This window comes from Oncorhynchus keta, chromosome 29 (assembly GCF_023373465.1).
Source record: "Oncorhynchus keta strain PuntledgeMale-10-30-2019 chromosome 29, Oket_V2, whole genome shotgun sequence".
NCBI classification, from domain to species: domain Eukaryota; kingdom Metazoa; phylum Chordata; class Actinopteri; order Salmoniformes; family Salmonidae; genus Oncorhynchus; species Oncorhynchus keta.
In genome coordinates, this window is record NC_068449.1 from 51,269,351 (window position 1) to 51,292,903 (window position 23,553).

General features: G+C 42.8%; 1 protein-coding gene across 2 annotated transcripts; it reads left to right on the forward strand.

Moving 5' to 3' along the window:
• Positions 1–23,237, forward strand: LOC118363029 (SH3 domain-containing protein 19-like). 2 transcript variants are annotated; one of them, XM_035743786.2, is made up of 21 exons: positions 1–331; positions 561–653; positions 8,807–8,846; positions 10,828–10,868; positions 11,236–11,275; positions 11,700–11,835; positions 12,334–12,493; positions 12,696–13,814; positions 14,989–15,099; positions 15,592–15,701; positions 16,426–16,466; positions 16,594–16,822; positions 17,036–17,104; positions 17,311–17,457; positions 18,877–18,949; positions 19,380–19,510; positions 19,718–20,006; positions 20,648–20,694; positions 20,894–21,080; positions 21,579–21,688; positions 21,783–23,237. In XM_035743786.2, exons 2-21 carry the CDS (start codon positions 584–586, stop codon positions 21,891–21,893), a joined length of 3,261 nt encoding a protein of 1,086 aa, XP_035599679.2. In that variant the 5' UTR covers positions 1–331; positions 561–583; the 3' UTR covers positions 21,894–23,237. The 2 variants fall into 2 exon arrangements, with proteins under 2 accessions (XP_035599679.2, XP_035599677.2); XM_035743784.2 differs by having other exon boundaries at positions 2–331; positions 12,313–12,493.
• Positions 23,238–23,553: the final 316 nt, after the last annotated feature.

Genomic DNA, 23,553 nt, shown 5'->3' on the forward strand with positions numbered 1-23,553 from the left:
ATCACTATGGGCGGCCGTCTGGGTATCTATGGGCGAATAGCGGTGCTTTGGATGTTGTTTAAAAATAATGTTTGATGGATAACATTTTCCCCAATACGCACAAGAGAACACTGTGACCACTCACTCCGTTAGGCTACAATTCTTTGTGTTCGGGTCGCAGTGGTTTTACTCAGACAATGTGGTGAGGAGAGAAACTTTTGTCGCGGTCTGTCAACTCCACTCCACGGTTCTCAATTCCGGGGCACACATCTTCATTTGTGATACCACTTTTGCCAGACAATTCAGTTCCTGTTGTTGACATTCGGGTCGGGCTACCGTCGGTGCGGACAAGGTAGGGAGCTATAGCCTAACTACCCCTCATATTCTACAAAATTACATGAACACAAACACAGTTGTAGAACGTTATACTCTGTGGCCGGGGTAGGCCTACTTCGGGTTTGCTCAACTCATAAAGACCCAACTTTACGCACCAGCCGAGACTGTTTACAAGGCAAATTCATTTCCCACCTCAGTCAATAGTTCTTTTAATGACACGGTTCTAATTTGCCGGAAATTATCAGGCGCCGCAGTGTTCTTATCTCGTATGGCTGAAGCCAGAAGAGAAGAGGAGGCGGAGGAGTTGAGGGATATACGGAACCGAAATCAAGCAACAGGTATGTCCACTTGTCAACAATCTATCGTGAAGGTCAACCTCGTGTGATTTTGATACAGCGTCTCCTGAAGTAGGCTACATGTGTTTGACACTTTGGGGCAATATAATTTCAAAACGTGGACTTTTACCTTTTAACCCATGAACATGACAACTTGGAACGGTGTTCCATCATGAAACACATGGTTAAGTGTGTAGGAAATTATACAATTTAGCTGAAAATATAATTCATATAACATTGTTGTTGTGAAGCAAATGTTATGCAATTCTAAAAATTGTTCAATTCCATTGAGCTGAGATCTTTTTTGTTGCAGTTTTGAAACTAAATTCCAGAAATTCTATGCATTTTGCCATGGCTAATGCTGTGTTCCTCTGCTCAAACATAACAAAATCAATGGGCATGTGCCCTGAATGCCCAGTTTTTTAAAAATATTATATTCTCCCTGACTATCTAGCTTTTATTTGATTGTTAGTTCTAAAATATATTTTCTGCCTGCTTTCTATCTGGTTTCGATCTTTTATGTTGACACTGAGAAAAACAGTCTATCTGAACATTACTACTTCAGATATTAGAATCCAATCAACAAGATCAGCTAGCATGCTAACTGTTCTTGTAGACTTCCAGTTATTGCACTAACACTAGTTAGCATTGGCTCGTAAAACTACCTTTAACTTCCTTCATACTTGGTGCAGAGACATACAATGGTATCAACGATTGTATTATGTTGCAGCTAGCGATTTTCCTAAAATAATAATTGTTCACACAAAAAAAATCAAGAAGTATCTATATATTTAAAAAATAATAATAGTACGCAAACCCGAGTTTGAAAACCCTTGCTCTCTAACTTCTCTCATGCCTTCTAGCAACAAATCAGTTTCTAGTGCTATATAGAAACAAACCCTAGTTCTGTTCTGCACCATTACAGTATCTAGCTGCTATGGTTGACACAATGCTCTCACTGCATCATTCAGTGAAAGGATACTTTTATACAGCAGCTGGTAGCAACTACCTGTGTGTATCAGATACAGTGCTACAACCACACGGAAATGGTCTGGAAAACCCTGAAACTCTGTCAGCCAGACAGGAAGGATGACACAACAAATTGTACATGTCCCGACACTTAAAATATTACTCATCTCATGCCAGACAAGCTGTGTCATTTGGTGCTAACTGTGTTGCTGGAAATGCATCTGGTAAACCACTGGCACTTGGCAGACAGGTTGATCCTGTTCATTTTGGCTCTGTATATTTTTGCTTTTGTCATTTTATTTCATGGTGAAATCACTTCTAAAATGTATTCATATTCATATCTCTTATGCCACACAATCTTCATGTAGATCAAGATAAAGGGTTGTAAATGAATACATGTCTATAGGCTTTATCCTGGACTTCCTGATTGGCCGCCCCCAGGTTGTAAGAGTTGGCAACAACACGTCTGCCAAGGCTGATCCTTAACACTGGGGCCCCTCAGGGGTGTGTACTTAGTCCCCTCCTGTATTCCCTTTTCACCCACGGCTGCGTGGCCAAACACGACTCCAACACCATCATTAAGTTTGCTTATCGACACAACATTGGTAGGCCTGATCACCGACAATGATGAGGCGGCCTATAGGGAGGAGGTCAAAGAACTGGCAGTGTGGTGCCAGGACAACAACCTCTCCGTCAATGGGCGCAAGAGAAAGGAGCTGATCGTGGACTACAGGAAAAGGCGGGCCGTATAGGCCCCCATTAACATCGATGGGGCTGTAGTAGAGCGGGTCGAGAGGTTCAAGTTTCTTGGTGTCCACATCACCAACGACCTATCATGGTCCAAACACACCAAGACAGTCGTGAAGAGGGCACAACAAAAGTTTTTCTCCCTCAAGAGACTGAAAAGATTTGGCATGGGTCCACAGATCCTCAAGGTTCTACAGCTGCACCATCGGGAGCATCCTGACCGGTTGCATCACCGCCTGGTATGGTAACTGCTCGGCATCTGACCGTAAGGCGCTACAGAGTGTAGTGCATACAGCCCAGTACATCACTGGAGCCAAGCTTCCTGCCATCCAGGACCTACATAATAGGCGGTGTCAGAGGAATGCCCATAAAATTGTCAGAGACTCCAGTCACCCAAGTTTTAGACTGTTTTCTCTGCTACCACACGGAGCGCCAAGTCTAGGACCAAAAGGCTCCTGCTACTACTCACTGTTTGTTTGTTACCTATGCATGGTCACTTCGCCCCCACCTACATGTACAGATTACCTCAACTAGCCTGTACCCCTGCACACTGACTTGGTACCGGTGCCTCCTGTATATAGCCTCATTATTCTTATTGTGTTAGTCTACTTGGTAAATATTTTCTTCTTCTTGAACTGCACTGTTGGTTAAGGGCTTGTACGTTTTTTTTATTGTTCTTTTTTATTTATTTTACCTCTATTTAACTAGGCAAGTCTGTTAAGAACACATTCTTATTTTCAATGACGGCCTAGGAACAGAACGACAGACCTGACTTCCCAGTAAAGACACACCCCACCCCACCCAACACAAGCCTCCATGCCCAATGTGTTAGTTCAGGCCTGGGTTAACTGCATCTGTCTGTATGGGGAGATCAGGCTGATCCTATGGGCAGGTGGGTTGACTGTGTAGAGAGTGATGGAACAGGCGAACAGGAACTGTTGTCTTGTAACTTGATAATGGTGCCAACTGCCAACTCTACTGCACATGTGTGTAGGCTAGCTAGGCTATATCATATGAAGTCACAAGCTGAGAATAGCCAATTAAGGCTTCAGTGTACAGTATATGCTTGTCACTTTTTAAGAGTAATATACATTATCTCATATGACTCATGCCATGCGCCATATGGTGCCATATGTTATCATTGATGATTACGTTGTGCATACTGTTCTTCATTGGCATTTTCAATTGGCCAAAGTTTAATCTCCTTGCGTTGAGCAAGATCTCCGTTAGACTGTCATCTCCCCCTAACATCCATGGATGACTCCTCTTTGACATCACCTAATCATGTCTTGACTCGAGTCATGTTAAGAATCAGTTCCTGACACCGTGTTATTCATAGGTGACATGATCATGTCTGTCTCCTCATGTCTGTTTTTCATGCAAGGATAGAGCGCTCCACATTCACAATGTTATGCTTTTATAGTCGTCGTAGACATATCTGTTCCACTTTGACTGTTTATTATATCAAGCAGTGTGTGTGTGTGTGTGTGTATAACTTAGACCCCCTCATCTCTGTCTCTCTCACCCTCGGGTGGCTGTAGGAGTATAGAGAAGGAGAAATTCATATTTTGTCTTCCTTTGAAGAATTGTGTCTCCCTTAGCTGAGGCTTATCACTTAATACAAATCCAACCATCATTAGTATTTTGCAATTAAACTGACTATTTCCAAAAAGGCATATTAGATTTTAATTGACTCGTCCCGTTGTAAAATATTAGCTTCCCCACTCGACGTTGACAAATTCATAACTTATCAATTTGACTCCACATGGAGGCAGCCTAATGGCAGCTGTGAAATAACTATTTTCTTTTGTGTGATGAAAAGGCTCTCAAATATTAATGTGGAGCCTGTTTCCCTTGTAGCAAATGAGATGTACATATTAATGTACTGTAGAGCCTCAAGAGAGAAAATAGATGTGCAGTGCACAAAAGCTGGTATTTCAATATCACCCAGAATGCTTCACTCTTTCTGTCAGTTTATCATTGATTAAAGATAATAATGATAAATTGATCAATAATTGACACTATATATTTCTACTGGCTAGTCCAACTGACCTGTCTTCATAGTGCTTCACATGGGGGGTTATGAAAGTGTATACACTCACTACTGTATATCACTCTGCATGAGAGCGTCTGCTAAATTAATATAATTTAAACAAATGTATTTCAAATAGTTTATCATTGATTAACATAATAAAAAGATGTTCAATAATTGACACACAATATTGACTTGGTTCCTTATTTCTACTGGCTAGTCCAACTGACCTGTCTGGTCCACGGGTTTGACTTCCTACAGAACATCTCTCAAAACGGACCCACAATGGCTCTGGATTGGACACAGTTAATGTGCAGCTGTTGCGTTCACCCATCAACCCGTCTGCCACTTACCCAGCCATTAACCCCCAGCCCACCCTAAATCATTTGAAACACTCCCCTTTGAGAAAGTATAGGGAAGACTTTGATTCTACCCTATGGGGACATCCGTGTCTGTTCTGCCTGTGTGGGAAGTAGGATCCAAGGATATGAAAACCCCTGGAAGTCTTATGGGGTTCTGGGAAGAAGCAGAGATTCCTGCGCTGTATAAATAAACCCAGAATATAAGAGATCACGTTCCTGAACATGCCATGTTACCGGGGTCGGGATATAGACGAATATGCTTATTTATGGACTGACGAGGGATGGGAACTAGCTCCTTGTCTCCACACTTCTGTGCCTTCATAGCCTAGACTCACCCTCCATGGGATGTAACCTTACTTCTGACCTCTCTGGTTGGTTTGAAGTCTTGGGCCTAGCTTGCATATTAAGAGAGGCTTTTTTTCTACACTCCCTCTTACCACTTGTTCTTTACAGAGGGCTGCCCCAGTTCTGAGTGATGTTAGCATGTGTCATAGTGAGTTGTTGTGTTTCTGTATGGGTTCCCTTCAATGGTTATTATTGTAGCTTGTCTTTTAGCAAGCAAATCAGCTTAAAAACCATATCTCTGTTTTCTCTTTAGGGAGTTAGTTGTTTTGCATCCTCTTGTTTTGTTGCTTCTTTTTTGGTGTTAACTATATTTATTTCATATTCAATAGGCTATTAATCTTATATTTTTATTCATTTATTGTGTCTTTGTCCGTAACCTGTCATGGGATATTTACTATTATAGCCCTCTGAAGGAGGAGTCCATGACCTGGCAAATGTCTCTCTCCCACCACTCTGAGAAAGAGGGTTGAGCCTCTTCACTAAGCCAGCAATAATAAGTATCTAATGAAAGGACTTCTATGGATGGAGTGCTTTTCTGCCTGGTTTCCACAGCTATATCTTATCTAAAATAAAAAGTGAAAGTGTGTTTCATAATTGTCGCACTTCTAGAAAAGAGGATATGTTATGGCTCAGTTGGTAGAGAATGGCGCTTGCAACACCAGGGTTGTGGGTTCGACTCCCATGGGCGGACGAGTACGAAAAAGTATGTACTCACTACTGTAAGTCACTTTAGATAAGAACGTCTGCTAAATTACTAAAATGAATTGGCACTGTGTCCAGATGTACTATCTATGATGGATTGGAATAGAGTAACAGTTGACTCCACCTTCTAATCCAGCAAAACATAGTCCCACAGTATGCCAAGGTTTTTAATATGTAGCCTACTTCCTAACACTAATGTTGACAGATGACCAAATAATAGAGCTATGCATTTTTCCAGAGCAGGGAGTGGTGCTACAATACAAGGATCTGGCCAACAGAGATGTATCGTCAGAATGGGTGTGCCCACCATTAACACCCTGCCAATAGGGAAGACGGACAGAAAGACACACAGTATTGTGCTCTCTCTGACACAGGAAGACATGTTGATTTGATTCTGTTAGATAAACACAGGTGTTGGGCTGGAACAAACCCAGAACAACCCTTATAATAACATAAATATGCACTCAATGACCTAGTTCAGTTGGTAACAAGCAACGCCAGAAGAAATCCTGTGCCTTTTAAAGATCAGAGCAGAGGGTCATTTTGTTTGTAGTGTTCCATCGAACCTTTTCAGTAGAGCAGGAGAGTGACAGTAGAGTGGTACTTCCTGAATGGCCACATTCCATTTGATCACATTGGCCAAGTCAACACACCAGCCAGTAGGGAGAGAGGGAGACCCCTCCCTTTCTCTGTTGTCGTTCGTGGTCATGGAGTTTGTTTCTTTACACAGCAACACACAGCATGGAAAAGTAGGGAGGGACATGAAGGAAATAATACACACCATTTTGGGGGACATTTGTGAAATGTGTTTAAAACGTTAACAGGTAGGAGCATCTCTTGTTGCTATGTTTCGCTGTGAGATTATGTTGTCAGTACAATTCACAGTAGGTTATAGACAATACTTTCAGCAGGGATTGCACTGTATTCCATGTTGAATATTGAAAATCCACTAGATATTGAATCCTATTCATTGTTCCATTGCACTTCCCTTTGACCAGTGTATGTATGTATATGTGGCATTGTATCTACCGGTATGTAAATGTCAAACGATTTCCTCGTGGAAAACCTCTCTCCATTCTGTCTTTGTTTACCTGCCTCAGTTACATTTGACAATCTCTCACAGACAAAAGTGCAAATAAATGTGTGAAAATGTCTCTGAGGATTTGATTCACTAACAAACTGTTACTTCCTTTAACCTTTTTTTTGTTTGTTTCATAGTGATGTAAAATGTTACATTTCCATTTGAGTCATTTAGCAGACACCCCTTTCCAGAGCGACTTACAGTTTGTGTGTTCATCTTCAGATAGCGAGGTGGGACAGCCACATAGCACAGGCATAGAAAGTACATTTTTCCTCAAAGTAGCTTTCAGTAGAGTCCGTAACATAAGTTTGAGGCAGTAGCATATAGCAGATGGCAAGTGTGGTGTTAGACATTGTACCAGTATTATACTGGTTGTAAGAGAACGAGGCGATGGCGTCAGGTCCTTAGCAGGATGCTAACAAAAAGGAGCATCAAAATATTAAGATGGCCCAATGCATGATTTTTAACACAAAGGGATTCTAATATCCTCATATGACCTACTTGTCTGATTTATTTTAGTTCCTATGGCGCCAAGGCCTCATACACTCATATACTGTAGTATAGTCAAATTAATTTAAATGTTTGCTTAGCTGCTGTGCTCTGTGGACCACTAGTCAGTCCACCTCCTCAGAGAGCTCCAGTCGTGGCACTCAGTCAGATCATCATCTATTGTTTGAGTCTGAAAACCTGGTCACTGGTTGAAAGTGAAGGAAATATATAATACAGGTAATTCATGTGTATTGTATGACTTTGAACCTGTGATCACTGATTGAGCCGACAGACATGGCAGCTCTGCTTTTAGCTCCTAAGCAATTTTGCAGTGTTTAGTTTTTTAGTTATTGTTGTGTGTTGTTAGGTATTACTGTGCTGATGGAGCTAGGAACACAAGCATTTCACTACACCCATAATAACATCTGTTAAATATGTGTATGTATGTGACCAATCAAATTTGATTAGCTTTGAATTGATCCCACTTCAGAGACAAAAAAGGGTTGGCTACGGTATAGTGGTACTGTGATTATTAGGCCTCAATCATACACGCTTTGGAGAATTACAAGATGAATATCTAGCCATTGATCAGAATCTCAAATACATACAACTAACATATCTTAAATCTGACGACATAAAATTGGAATGATATCTGTTCAGTATCTTTTGTGAAGATTTCATATATGGAAATAAGACATGACACATTTATGACAAGTTATGACACCTGTACAGCATGTCCTGGGTGAATGCTCACTCCATCTGAAATGTGGTTTGTCTAGAAGGCTTTTGTCAACATTTTTCATAGCAGGTTTAGGAGAACCTGCGCAGCAGGTTAGGACATTAACGTAGTAATGTTAGGGGAACTAGATTAAGGTTGAGAAAGGGTTAGGGTTAGCTAAAATGCTAAATAATTCCACTTTTTAACATCAAATTGACAAAAGCTGTATCCCATCTAGACGTGACCCTGAAATGTCAGGCATCCAGAACAAGCCATTGAATGTGTGAATGAGGGAGAGCCATTCTTTCCATGCATATTGCTCATGGTCCCCTATTTACATATGATTTTCTTTGAGATTGTAGCTATACAGATCATGGTTCAGAGATAATGTCTGGCTTGATGAAATAAAGACGAGAGCATTAACAAAACAATTATTTGTGTTTAGAAATAGCTTTTGCTATTTGCATGTCATTCTTTGTAACTGGTTGATCAAGAACAGACTAGAATGTTGAGCCAGCTGAATGTAGTTGTTCAAGTTTTTGAACGGCAAAGAGGGTATGCAAAGCCCATAGTTATTTTGTTTACATGTCCTGTGTCGTTGTACCTGCAGCTTGCTTTGTTTGTGTACAAAATGAGGGTATTTTCTTAGTTAGAAATTGATCTTTCAAATGTGACCGTTAAAATGAAAACACTGGGTACTTTTCTTTTCAGATCGAACAGAGAGAAATAAGTCTGAGGCTCTTCATTCCAGGTAAGTTATCCATATCATTGAATTACATATTGAGCCTTTTCAATGTGTATGTCTTGCTCAGTACAGAGAAGGAAACGTGTTAATACTGTGATAATGTTGCACGGTCCAGTATAAACACTGGGTTGTTCCAGCTCTACCTAGCCACCTCTGTTGCTCCACGGCTCTGTCAGGACTGCAGTGGCCAGAACACTGTCTCTTTAACAGGCAGCTCTGCTGAGGGAGAGTTGTGAATGGTGCAGGGTAGCAAACAATGGGCTGATCCATCCTCTTTGACAGACGGTCGGACACTGTGTCCACTGTGCCAGAAGGTCAGAGCTTTTTGAATACGGGACCAAGCCACACGGACTCAGTTGTTGACACCCCCAGAGCCAAGTTGGTTACCGTCCAGGGTTAGGGTCAATTCCATTTCAGTTCAGTAAACTGACTTCAACCCTGTAACCTTTCTTTCACAATAATAATAATAATATATGCCATTTAGCAGACGCTTTTATCCAAAGCGACTTACAGTCATGTGTGCATACATTCTACAACATGGTATATATACCCTACCTAGATAACTCTTTAAAACTCAGCACCTTTTCAATGTCTTCCAAACCAGGGTATTGACACAGAAGGAGGCTGGTGGGAGGAGCTATAGGAGGAAGGGCTCATTGTAACTGCTGGAATGGAATAAATAGAACGGAGTGAAACGGTTTCCAGATGTTTGATACGTCAATTTATTCCATTCCAGCCATTACAATGAGTCTGTCTTTCTATAGCTCCTCCCACCAGCCTCCTCTGTTAAAGTACAGCAAACGTCAACGTGTTCCAATACAAACCTTTTTTTTGTTGATCAACTATTGGACGTTTAACCACTATTGTTCTATTTGTTTATGGTCTTAGCTAATAGTCCTAATTATCCACGTAGTGCAGGGGGGGCGGGTTGCTGTCTTCCTCTCCAGATGGTCTCCAGTTCAGTTAATGAGCAGGATGTGTTGAAGGTGCTGGGCCTATGGGGGTCTGGTCTGGATCCTGTTCATTAAGCACCATATGCAAACAGAAACCCGGAGGCTTCACCTGGAATTGTCCAATAAGACATCTTAGTTTTCTGTCGCAAATTTAAAAAAACAAACATATTCCATTGTGTGCCCTAATGAACACGACGCCGTTCCGCTGAGACTATGAAGTTGGCCCTTCTGGGAACATATTCTGGCACAACCAGTCAGGAAGTCAGATCAGACCTGGGAATACAGATCAACAGGGGTGGTTATATTGCAGAAGTGCACTTTTGGACACCACACTGGGCTTGGTAGATGTATGTGGTGGCCGGAGGAGGAGGGGTTAGACTGGGGGTATTTCTGAATCATTGTTACAGTACCAGATGGGCGATGCCGAAGGATATTCAGTGGATTGAATCTGCGTCCTGCTGCGTTTTTAAGGGTTTTCTGGAGAGGGATTGTGGAAAGTTGCAAGTGGGGTTGAACTCTTCAAAGGTCGTGCTTTTTAATGATTGTCCTCTTTCTTGTGCCTGCATCTCTGGTACTTGTCCCATTCTCACTCTGATTACTGGCGTATAACAGGCGCATGTACCGGAGGCAGGCTCTTCTTTTGGTTGCAGTATGCAGCGGTAGCTGTGTCTGCAGTGCAGAGAGGACCACTGCAGCTAAAGAGGTTCAACCCTGTTGTTATCATCCTTTGGTGTTACTCTGCACTTATTCAGGTCTTTTAAGAGGTAAAAGGGTATATATTATCTCTTTTAATTTATCATATATGAAGCCTAGGATACCTATGGATGACAATTAAATGTTTTCAAATGTCAGGATTATTTGCTGAGTGGCAGGTTGGTTTGTGGATAATTAGCACCGTCTGTCCAGTGTCGTAGTCCGGTGGAGTTTGACTGTTGCCAGCATTATACTTTGCTTTCTCAGGTTGTATAAATGTAAGAAATCTTATTGTCCAGTCAAACTCTCCTCTCCTCAATGGTAACTCTTCTCTCTTCCAGCCAAGGACCTCTGTCCTCAATACGAGCTGCCATCAAGCGAAGTGAGTTTCTCATTGTGGAGTTTGTCCATTATTTGGTATATTCTCATACTTTTATAATGTACCTAGCGTGATTTAAAGTCTGGCTATAGCAAAGGAGGCTGGTGGGAGGAACTATAGGAGGATGGGCTCATTATAATGGCTAGAATGGAACGGAGTAAAACGTGGTTTCCATACATTGATGTGTTTGACTCTGCTCCATATATTCCATTCCAATGAGCCCATCCTCCTAGAGCTCCTCCCACCAGCCTCCTCTGGTATATAGCTAATTGTACAGGATTGAATCCCCCAAGTATTTTTTTTTATGTCTCGTTCAATTCATTACATATCAGATTGAAAGAGATGAATTTCCTATAATTTTCTCCCACAGCGAGAACCAGCACCCAAAGTGAACAGACCAGAGACAGAAGGTAAAGTAAACAGAGAAGTTTCATAATCCATGGTCTGTCTGTAGCTCTCTGATTGAATACAGTTCGACTCTCATTATTCCAAAAATCAAACCCCAAATGCTTCAAGGTAAAGTGCACCGTGGCAAAGAACTTGTGCTCTACAGTGCAATACACATTTTTTCATTTGAAACATACTGATATTAATGTTGACTTACAGTCCTCGACTCAACTGGTGAATAACCATTAAGGAAAGTAATATGGTCTATAAAATGGCATATTAACAAAAACACATATGGTGCTCAAAAAACTATATAATGATTTATGACAAACGATGGCTACATAAGGCTTTCTGTCAACATAAGAAAAGTGTCAACATTCTGTTGCATGTCAGGTTTGGTTGAGGCAGTCTACTGTATTGTGCGTAATGGACTTGTTTGTCTTTCAGACGTCCAGAGATCACCATCCTGTCAGCCGAGCCGCTCGCTGCCAACGGCTGGTTTCCAGGGGCTTCTGGGGGATTTACGGCAGCCCCGCCTCCCTCACAACCCATTTGGGGAGGGAGCATCCAATCAGATACCCAGGTACTGTTTATTTAACTAACATCAGCCTCTAATACTAGGGGAGACAGCAGGGTGTGTGTTCTTGGCCTGTTCACAGTTTGGGTGTGTTCTGCATGGATTTGAACTTTTACCAATTTAACCTTACCATGTTCCTGTGTCTTTCACAGTTTTCAGTGTAATGTTTGTGATGATGAACTACTTTCAAAGCAAACATAATTTGGCAGTGAAACGAGCACGGCAGGTTCTGCATGTTGTAGTACTATAGGACGTCAATGTAGGACGGTAGCAAGCTTGCATGTAGAATACAAGTTATAATAAGCACACCGCTACACATTTGCTTGGTCAACGTGTGTGTGTGTGTGTGTGTGTGTGTGTGTGTGTGTGTGTGTGTGTGTGTGTGTGTGTGTGTGTGTGTGTGTGTGTGTGTGTGTGTGTGTGTGTGTGTGTGTGTGTGTGTGTGTGTGTGTGTGTGTGTGTGTCTTCTCTCTCGTGTCTTAGCCACCGCCATCTTATGACCAGGTGATCAAGGAGAAGACCCAGGAGACCATTGTCACGCCGACCGCCGCCCCCAGGAGATCCACGACCATTGCCACGCAGACCGACCCTGTGGAGGACGACACCACCGCTGGCCCAGAAGGCACTGCATCCTCACAGCCAATCGAGAAGAGACAGTCTACAGGTGAGGCTTGTGAGAATGAGAGTGATGATTACAGATGGGTTAGCTGACAACGTCACAAACTCTATAGTTGGCAAATATCATATCTTTGTATTACCATGACTAAAACAATGTAACGTCACTTTTTAGTTTAGTTTAGTTTTTTATACATCTAAGTAGTGTGAGTATAGGCTAAATGTATTGTTTATAATCTCTTCCTTCTCAGTGAAAATAAAGCCAAAAAAGCCACCAAGGCCATACTTACCCAAGCCTTTACAAAGTGACTCTACCACAGCAACAGCTGTATCTGATTCTGGTCTTCTCCAAGTAGACACGACTAACACTAAGAACCAAACTGACCCCAAGTCAGCCGCAGCCCAACCCAGCCCAAGAGATTCCAGCTGTGCAATCCCAAACACCCAGTCTCTTTCTCCATCTGTCTCCGTACAATTGGATGGGCCAATAAAACCTTCCGAACCCAGCACTATCACTACGTTCTTAGAACCTACAGTCCCAGTAGCCACTGAACGTCCCATCCCGCTTCCTCGTTCCAAGTCCTGCAAACAGACAATCACAGAGGAGGTCAAAGTTCAGACTCTGGTCAGGCTCAGTGACAGTGGTTCCAGCTCTGTAGATGACACAGCAGTCGAGGCTCCTCCCTCGGGGAAGTACCTACAGGAACTATTAGATGTGTTTTGTCCCGTGGACCAATGCGACCAGAACACTAGTGACGCTAGTGACAATCAGACGCCAACTGACGGGAGCGACCAAAGCGAGGAAGGTGACGAGGACGGTGACATGGCCTCCCTTCACAGCCAACGTAACATCCGGGCCCGGATCCAGGCCTTTGAGAGCCAGGAGGGCGATGGGGAACCAGAGTTCAAACAACCAGAGCCTCTACCCAGAAACACGCACCTCAAACCCCCTGTGATTTCAGCCAAACCAGCCCCAGCACTTGCCCCCAAGCCCTCAATCAAGAAGCCCAGTAATGGCAATAACTACCAGGGGGCAATCTCCATTTTCTCCACTCCCTTTATTCCTTCCATCCCAACCCCAGCACCCAGACCCATGCTCCACAGAAAACCCAGTATAATCCCAGAACCAAAAGAACCAGAACCAGAGGCTCCATCCCCCGCCAAGACAGCCATCCTTTCCCGATCGCGGCTCTCCATAGCGGCCAGAGTCAAGAACCTCTTCCCCCAAGAGGAGGATGAACCCAGGTTGGTACCTCCTATCTCTCCAGAGAAGCCTAGCAAGGAGCCGCTGGGCCTCAACCTCAACAACCACAACTCAGCCTCCATCACCACCACAGAGGCAGTGAATGAATACATGGACAACCCCACGAGTAAGTACAGCAGCATGCATTTCACCACTGACCTAACTGGTCAACTTAGTAGTATAAGTGTTCTAAGTATAGTTAAAACACATATAAGCTAATTTATAACCTCTTTATCGACACTACTTTTCAAAAAACGTCACTAACCTGCAGTTCTTTAAATATATTTTTTTATTTAACCTTTATTTAACCAGGTAGGCCATTTGAGAACAAGTTCTCATTAACAACTGCAACCTGGCCAAGATAAAGCGAAGCAGTGCGACAAAAACAACAACACAGAGTTACACACGGGATAAACAAATGTACAGTCAATAACACAATAGAAAAATCTATGTACAGTGTGTGCAAATGTAGTAAGATTAGGAAGGTAAAGGCAATAAATAGGCCATAGTGGCAAAATAACTACAATTTAGCATTAACACGGGAGTGATAGATGTGCAGATGGTGATGTGCAAGTGGAGATACTGGGGTGCAAAGAACAAAAATAAATAACAATATGGGGATGAGGTAGTTGGGTGGGCTATTTACAGATGGGCTGTGTACAGGTGCAGTGATCGGTAAGCTGCTCCGACAGCTGATGCTTAAAGTTAGTGAGGGAGATATAAGTCTCCAGCTTCAGTGAATTTTGCAATTCGTTCCAGTCATTGGCAGCGGAGAACTGGAAGGAAAGACGGCCAAAGTAGGAGTTGGTTTTGGGGATGACCAGTGAAGCCTTGGCCAGGTCGATGAAGACAGCTGCAGTTATGATATCGTTTAGGACATTGAGTGTGGCTGAGGTGTACCCATGACCAGCTCGGAAACCAGATTGCGTAGTGGAGAAGGTACGGTGGGATTTGAAATGGTCGGTAATCTGTTTGCTAACTTGGCTTTCGAAAATTTTAGAAGGATGGATATAGGTCTATAACAGTTTGGGTCTAGAGTGTCTCCCCCTTTTGAAGAGGGGGATGACCGCGGCAGCTTTCCAATCTTTAGAGATCTCAGACGATACGAAAGAGAGGTTGAACAGGCTAGTAATAGGGGTTGCAACAATTGCGGCGGATCATTTTAGAAAGAGAGGGTCCAGATTGGCATTAAAGGTTTTAAACAATGCTTAGAATTTGTCATATAGTCCTAATGCAGGACCTATATGTTGACAAAAATTGAGGAGTCAACACTGGCTGTCTCTATCTCTGTCTCTCTCCAGACTATATCCCAGTGACCCCTGTGTGTAGTGATGTGGGCGGCGGCAGCTCCTTCAGCAGACAGACTGTAACTAGAAGACCCACCACCATTAGAGTGCCCAGTAAAGGAAACCGTGAGTCTAGTCCTCCTGCTCTACTCTCTGAGTCGTGAGTTATGTGGCTCCATATCCACATATGTATGACCTTATATAAAGGCTCTCTGATCTCCATCTGGGTCTACCCAAGATAAAAACATTTTGACATAACCCAATGATGGATTAGATGCTGCTGATTTCTTTAGCTGGCGAGCCATTTTCTCAAACAAAATGTAGGTGTGGATGTTTGAATATGTGTATCTGTGCTTTGGTGTCTTAGTGAGTGTGTACAGTCGACTCCTGATAAGTGAGTCAGTTAATCCGAATTTCAATACTTTATTTACATTGACACGTAGTTTGAGTATGTACATGTTCCATCTCAGAGTGTTCATTCATGGCAACACCAAGCCATTGAATTAGTGCAAAAATACATATGTCCCAAACCTTTGCATGGATTAAGACTTGACTGTATGGTTTGTACAGTTTACAGTACAGTGTGTCGTCTAAAACATTGACTGTTTTCTCTCTCAGTGTTCGATGGGACTTTGGACAACCCTCCTCTCCCTGCACAGAAGCCTGTAGGGTCACTGCCATCCTCCGTGACCCGTAAACAAAGCATCTCAACCCGCTTCCCCTTCCAGGTAAGTGCTACCACCTTCCTTCCCCATATACTTCTCCAACAGAAGCACTATTGATCTACAGTAGGCTATCTAGCTTCTCTTCTACTACTAGAAAACAGGAAATACAAGAGATTACTGACATAGTTCTTCCCCCACACCACCGTGATACTGCACTCTCTCTGGTGAAGCCAGAGCCAGTCAATAGATCCCGGCCCGGCTTGGCTATGACATAACTGGGCTTTTGTGCAGCAAGAAGGCTTAGCTAAAAGGACATAAAAAGGCAAGTCAAAGTGCTACTTTGTATTTTTCTTCAGCGTCACTCACGATTATCTAGTGTCAGTTCATTCATGTTGGCTTGAAAACCAGCCCTGTCAGAAGCAGTGCTAAACTGGCCACCGCCAACATTCACCTCCACCTGTGATTCTCAACCGCAGACCACACAAAGGGGCCAGTGTAGTGTGAACAATGACTGACTAGTACTATACATCTTGCTGTTAGCAGTGGCTAAGGAAGGGCACATTTGAGCAGTCATTGGTTGCTAGTTATTGAGCGCAGCAAAGGTAGTAGGCGTAGGAAGTCTGTTTTGTTCAGGGGAGGTCATTCAATCCCATGTGGTGTTAAATGTGATCTGGGAGAGATTAGAGAAGTACCCTGGTTGTCATCCATTCACATCTGTTTCTAGACTGCCACGTTGCTTCCTTGAACATAATAGTAACAACCTTTTTTCTGTTGATTTGAACTGTAGGAGACCTTTGATTCTGAGCCCATACCGGGCCTCCCTCCTCGGTCAGTAACATCACATCGTGGGTCATTTTAGGGGATAAAGAGGGGTAAAGATCCATTGATAACATATTAGATACAGTCCTAGACACATGGCTTTAATTAACTTCATACTGCTGTTGATCTCTTCCAGGCCTGGTGGAGCTAAGGTCCTCCCTCCTCGCCCACCTCCAGCAAAAGTAGGCCCAGGAAGGCCACCCCCGCCCCGGATAAATGGTCCACGTCAATCCCTCTCCACCCGTAGAGCACCAGCTTCATCAGCAGCTCCATCACCCAAGCAGCCCCAGGCTCAGAAGCCCAAGAAGGGACCTGTGCTTCCCCCCAGGCCCAACCCTGGCCATCGTCTCTACAACCAATACACGGTGAGAGCTTAGAGTTCCCACCCCGCTCTGCTGCAGCCTCCGAGGCAGCCTGCTCTGTTGCTGCCCCCGAGACAGCCTGCTCTGTTGCTGCCCCCAAGGCAGACCCATGGTGGATTTCAGTGGAACTGTTGTGTACTGTAGTTGTGGCAAGTGTCACATAGTAAGCCTGTGTATGTTTTCTGAATGTTTTCTTTGTCATGTGTGTTTGTCTAGCTTGGACTTCCCCACGGGATAGCAGAGTTTGACTACAGTGGGAGAGACACAGGGGAACTCTCATTCCAGGTAAATCACCGTCTGCATGTGTTGGGAGGTTTTGCTCCTAGCAACAACAAGAAAATGATATGAGAAAATGTTAATGACTACTGTATTTAAACCTGATTTGATCACTAGTTTTATTGATTTACTTTACTGTTTTTTGTAATATTTTTTTTCTTTAAGGAAAAGACAATTTAGTAGAATATCAAATGCTTCTTGATTTTCTCCCACAGAAAAATGAGTTGCTGCTGCTGATCGAGCAGCTCGACCACAAAACCTTTGAATGTCAAGTGGGAGACATCCGGGGCCGAGTCCAGAAGTCTCACATGAAAGTCATCACTCCTCTCTCCAGTGCCCCAACTAAACCAGCTCTGTCACAAGTAATGTCTTCAACCATTTACAATGAGCTGTCAATCAAAACATGTCTGCCCTCTTACTTTCCAGGCAACTTGGCTACCCCTTATTTTGTTTGGCTACCCCTTATTCTGTTTGGCTACCCCTTATTCTGTTTGGCTACCCCTTATTCTGTTTGGCTACCCCTTATTCTGTTTGGCTACCCCTTATTCTGTTTGGCTACCCCTTATTCTGTTTGGCTACCCCTTATTCTGTTTGGCTACCCCTTATTTTGTTTGGCTACCCCTTATTTTGTTTGGCTACCCCTTATTTTGTTTGGCTACCCCTTATTTTGTTTGGCTACCCCTTAGCTACCCCTTATTGTTTGGCTACCCCTTATTTTGTTTGGCTACCCCTTATTTTGTTTGGCTACCCCTTATTTTGTTTGGCTACCCCTTATTTTGTTTGGCTACCCCTTAGCTACCCCTTATTGTTTGGCTACCCCTTATTCTGTTTGGCTACCCCTTATTCTGTTTGGCTACCCCTTATTCTGTTTGGCTACATCTTATTCTGTTTGGCTACCCCTTATTCTGTTTGGCTACATCTTATTCTGTTTGGCTACATCTTATTCTGTTTGGCTACATCTTATTCTGTTTGGCTACCCCTTATTCTGTTTGGCTACCCCTTATTCTGTTTGGCTACCCCTTATTCTGTTTGGCTACCCCTTATTCTGTTTGGCTACCCCTTATTCTGTTTGGCTACCCCTTATTCTGTTTGGCTACCCCTTATTCTGTTTGGCTACCCCTTATTCTGTTTGGCTACCCCTTATTTTGTTTGGCTACCCCTTATTTTGTTTGGCTACCCCTTAGCTACCCCTTATTGTTTGGCTACCCCTTATTTTGTTTGGCTACCCCTTATTCTGTTTGGCTACCCCTTATTCTGTTTGGCTACATCTTATTCTGTTTGGCTACCCCTTATTCTGTTTGGCTACCCCTTATTCTGTTTGGCTACCCCTTATTCTGTTTGGCTACCCCTTATTCTGTTTGGCTACCCCTTATTCTGTTTGGCTACCCCTTATTTTGTTTGGCTACCCCTTATTTTGTTTGGCTACCCCTTATTCTGTTTGGCTACCCCTTATTCTGTTTGGCTACCCCTTATTCTGTTTGGCTACCCCTTATTTTGTTTGGCTACCCCTTATTCTGTTTGGCTACCCCTTATTCTGTTTGGCTACCCCTTATTCTGTTTGGCTACCCCTTATTTTGTTTGGCTACCCCTTATTTTGTTTGGCCACCCCTTATTTTGTTTGATTAGCCTATCTAGCAACAATTGGTTTTTATTTATTTGTAGCCACATAAGAACTTTCATTGTGAACTTGGAGTATTTTTTTAGTTTAGTCTCTAAATCCCTCTTTTGTACGTATTTCTGTAAATTCAACATATACCTGGATGTGTTTTCTCTTCTTACAGGGTGTCAGCACAGTTGGGTCTCGTAGAGACAGCAGTGGTCTGCAGGTGCAGGTCCTCCATGACTTCACCCCAGGTACAGAACAGTACCTACTCTGGCACACTGGCCACCACAACACAACCTAACAGGTCTCCTATGTCCTATACTAACAAACACATTGGCTATTGGACTGTACACCGTACAAAATTCTAAGTTATTTATTAGATTTGAATCATGTCAAATAAATTCCAATATGGCTAGCATGCTTTTACAGCTGTTTTGAGTTCCCCCAAACATGTTCACGCCAAGTAAAGTAACTTTTAGAATCTAGACGAGGCTCACAAAAAAAGTGGTTACAGATTTGAATCACCTCAAATAATTTGCAATATGTCTGGCATGTTTTTATTTCTTAGTTCTGTGTTTCCCTCAGTATTTGATATCCACAAAGTAGAGTTCATGTTAGAGTTTGTGTTGTCAGTTGGTGTCAGCAGTGGGATTTGATTGACATGTGTTGTATCCTATCCAGAGGGTCCAGGGGAGCTGGGTCTGAGGGAGGGGGATGTGGTGACCAATGTGGAGCAGGTGGACAGTGAGTGGTACCGCGGCTCCTGTAGAGGCTCCTCTGGCTTCTTCCCTGTCAACTACGTCAAAGTTATGGTAAGACTTCAGTCAATGTTTCAGCTATAGAGATAGGGCTGGTTTCCTAGACAGATTAAGCCTACTCCTGGACAAAAAACTGTTCTATAAATAGTCTCTATTCAAAGTATTTTGTGTGAGAAACCAGCCCATAAAGTGCTCTATAGGATGTATACAAATGAGTCCAGCTATTTAATGTGTTTTGATTATGATTTTTTCTCTATTTAGTCAAATGCACCAACACCGACCAACGCAAAGAAGGCAAGACCCCCCCCTGCAACAGTCAGTGGACCAAGGTGTGTGGCGCGGTTCGACTTCGAGGGTGAGCAGAGTGACGAGCTAACCTTTTCTGAGGGAGACGTGATTCAGCTAAAGGAGTACATGGAAGAGGAGTGGGCGAGGGGACAGATAGGGGCCCACACTGGAATCTTCCCCATCAACTTTGTGGATATCATAGAAGATCTTCCTCCTCTACCACAACGACAGCAACCATTCCCCACCAAGATGGCACTACCTGGTAGGACTTTTAATTCAAGGCCCACTTCTTAACTTGAAATTGAATATATTAAATGACATATTACAGACTGGTCCTTTAAATCATTGAGGAACCTCGGCTTGAGATGTGTGTCCCTATCTTGACATTGTAAACATAATCTGAGAATTGGAGACATTGGAATTTTCCCACAGAAGTTCATGTCTTTCCGGCATACTGTATCTGAGGTCATAGTGTAAGGTCAAAGGTGGCCAGGCCACAAACACAGTGAAATCTTTATTCTTGGCACGGGGGATTTTAGCTGTATCGTCACGTATCCTGTACCCCTATTGCGGTTTGTCCACCAGTACAAAAGGTTTCTCTAGAACTAGTCTACAGTGAACAGCCTCCATCTCTCTCGTAATGTGTAGGCTGATACTTCCCTCTGCGGAATGTATGGAATCTGTGCAACATGTTTATGTTTAAGTCAGGAGCTCTGTGTAAGCCCCTGTACGAAGACCTTATTATTAATACGCTACAGCTCACTCTGTATGCTGCATGTACTTCTCACTGGCTCTAGCAGTGTACTAGTGTACGCCCACACACTCATTCCCCATTCAGTTTTATGTTCAGCAACTGTCAACACAATATGCTTTCTATCTGAATATCGCTACTGCATTTCTCAGGCATGGTTTCTTCAACCAAGACCCAAGAGGCTGCCAAACCCATACAGGTATGGCTCATCTGATACTGTTACCAGTCTTTACAACATAACACAAACGAACCTCACGATATAGGTGTATGTGTGTCAGTGTCTGGTGTTTGGCCTTAGCTGTAGTCTGGGGCAGCCTAATGATATCTGTGTGTATATCCAATGATTATTGATTAGAGCTTGTGTATGAGAGTGTTCACTAACATATCCCTGTCTATAGTCTGGTTCGTCAGGAGTGGAGTGGGCCGTGGCTCTGTATGACTTTGTAGGCCAGGCAGAAGAGGAACTGTCCTTCCAACAGGGAGACCGTATCCTGGTCACACAGCATGTAGACGCCGAGTGGTGCTCTGGAAGGCTTAACGGTAGAGAAGGATTCTTCCCCACAGCCTTCGTAGAGACCAGCTCAGGTAATAGGGCATTCTTATGGCGCCATCTTGTGGTAGGAGGTGAATTTATGTGCTTGATATATAAATCTAGGAGTTTTTTATTTTTATACTTAAAATATTAATACTTTTGGTTTAATTCAAATAACTTTGCCGGGGTGATGATTGACACATGACAAAAAACAACTGCTGATACATTCAACGTAAAACCTAGTTTGAATAGGCCTATATACCAGAGGCTGGTGGGAGGAGCTATAGGAGGATGGGCTCATTGTAAAGACTGGAATGGAATAAATGGAACGGAGTCAAACATATGGTTTCTGTATGTTTGATACCGTTCCATTAATTCCATTTGTCTTTAAAATGAGCCCATCCTCCTATAGCTGCCCCCACCAGCCGCCTCTGATACATACAGATATTCCTGGCCTACTCATAGGGCGTCATAGTAGGACATTTGACTATGAATAAACTCTCATTATAAGAACATTTAAGGTACTGATGATTCCCTTTGTCTCTGTCCAGGCAACTCTCCTGTGTTGGACAGACAGCAGAGTGTGACTAATGGAGAAGGAAGCAGAGGGGAAGCCCTGTTCGACTTCACAGCTGAATGTGATGAGGAGCTCTCACTGAAGGTATTTCTGTCAACATTCAATAGTTAATTACCACAAGAGTTAACATTATTTTTGTATTAGGCCTACAGTATAACCTTCCTTTCTCTTGCTATAGGTGGGGGATATCATCACCAACTTGGAGTCCATTGACGATGAGTGGTTCCTGGGAGAGTTGAGGGGGAAGCGAGCGTTGGTGCCTAAAAATTATATGCAAGTGCTGGCATGAGTAATCTCCCCTTAACAAAGACACTGGGGCACTACTTTGTGTCTGTGGTTTCATCACGAGTAATGTCTTTTGAACTATGGAAAGATGATAGGAAACTGAATATTCCAAAGTGCCTTTTTGCCCCACTGGACTGCTGTAGTTCTCAACTTTGAAGCGTGAAACTAGATTGTCCGGTCAATCACCAAGACAAAGTTATTGGGTGTCTTTTTGAATGCAACATTTTATAGTATTTATAAATGTGAAAGGATCACTTTATTTGGATAGTCCATCTGTATGTGGTCATACTAACTGCTGATAAGCAACTGCTTGCGAAGGTTACGGTAAGGTCTGTTGGGATAAGGGTGAAGGTTAGGGCTAGTTGAAATGTTTGATAGTCCATCTGTTGATGCTCTACAGACTATCCAGACTAAGTTTTACCTGTGAAAGTAATGAAATAACTTTGACGATGCATCTGAGAATGGCTGGATGTAACTTTATTGAACAGGCATTCATATTAAGTTCCTGCCACAAAACCCTTACCAGCTTTGTTCTAATCCAGATATGCAGTATTTAACATGTTGACCACACCATTGCACATTAAATATAGCTGTTGTACAATATTTCCTCAAACTCTGAATTGTGGTTCTTACAATACTGCAAGTATGTAGCCCCCTAAAAGCCTTTTCTGGTAGCCAATTGTGCTCAAATGCTCCGCTGGTTCATGAAATGAAGACTTCTATGAAGTCAATCAATGCTTTTAACAGGGTCATTCATAGTGTCAAGGTTTGACTTTCAGACAAACACTGGTCATGCTTAGGCATTGAATTTGTTTTAGGTGTATAATCCTCAGGGTGGAAATGTGGATCAAATTAGCCATTCTGATTAAGCAAGATTAACTTCTCAAAACATTTATATTTTGGTAATTAGCCTAACAGGGTGGGTAGAAATTGAACTTCGCACCATTGTTTTCCCACCAAATAAATGGACACTTCCGGAATGTGTCATTGTAGGAAGGGGTTTTCTTAAGTGGAGAATTACGACAGACGGGGGGAATTTGATGGCTTATATTTCTTGGAAGTTGACAACACCCGGGGACATGGCAAAACAAACATCTACTGAAAGGGAGTTATGGATTTAAGGTACAGGATACCTGGCCTTTTTGGGATCCACATTTTACACCAAGATTTTCCCTGAGGACAGAAAAAGCACCATAGGAATGACCCAATTAATGAAGTTGGCTTGTTTTTACAGTAATGTAAACCACAATACTTAGGGTTTGTATTTTACCTCCATATGGCAATATGATGTAATTGAGCCCCTTGAATCTTAATTTGAGCATGACAGTATAAAACTACACTGAAGGTTGTTGGTTCCATTTACATCTGTTAGTGTGCATTTCTCCTTTGCAAAGACCTGATTACACAGGTGTACCTTGTGGACAAAGCCCACTTTAAAATGTGCAGTCCAAGATAAGGGAGTGTGCAATGTCCACCAGAGATGCGAATGTTAATTTCTAAACCATAAGCTGCCTCAGTTTTAGAATTTGGTATTACGCATAACACGTTGAGTTTGGTATTACGCATAACACGTTGAGTTTCGCATAGCTTTTCTTTTTCCAGATATAAATGCTTTGATTTATGCCTGAAAAAAGAATAGCTCTTTACAAAATACCTTACCAAAC

Coding starts and splice junctions, on each gene's coding strand:
- LOC118363029 (XM_035743784.2), top strand. CDS start 584: ATGGCTGAAGCCAGAAGAGAAGAGGAGGCGGAGGAGTTGAGGGATATA. Junction 10,869..11,235: donor ACGAGCTGCCATCAAGCGAA/GTGAGTTTCTCA, acceptor TTTCTCCCACAG/CGAGAACCAGCACCCAAAGT. Junction 20,695..20,893: donor AGGCTGCCAAACCCATACAG/GTATGGCTCATC, acceptor CCCTGTCTATAG/TCTGGTTCGTCAGGAGTGGA.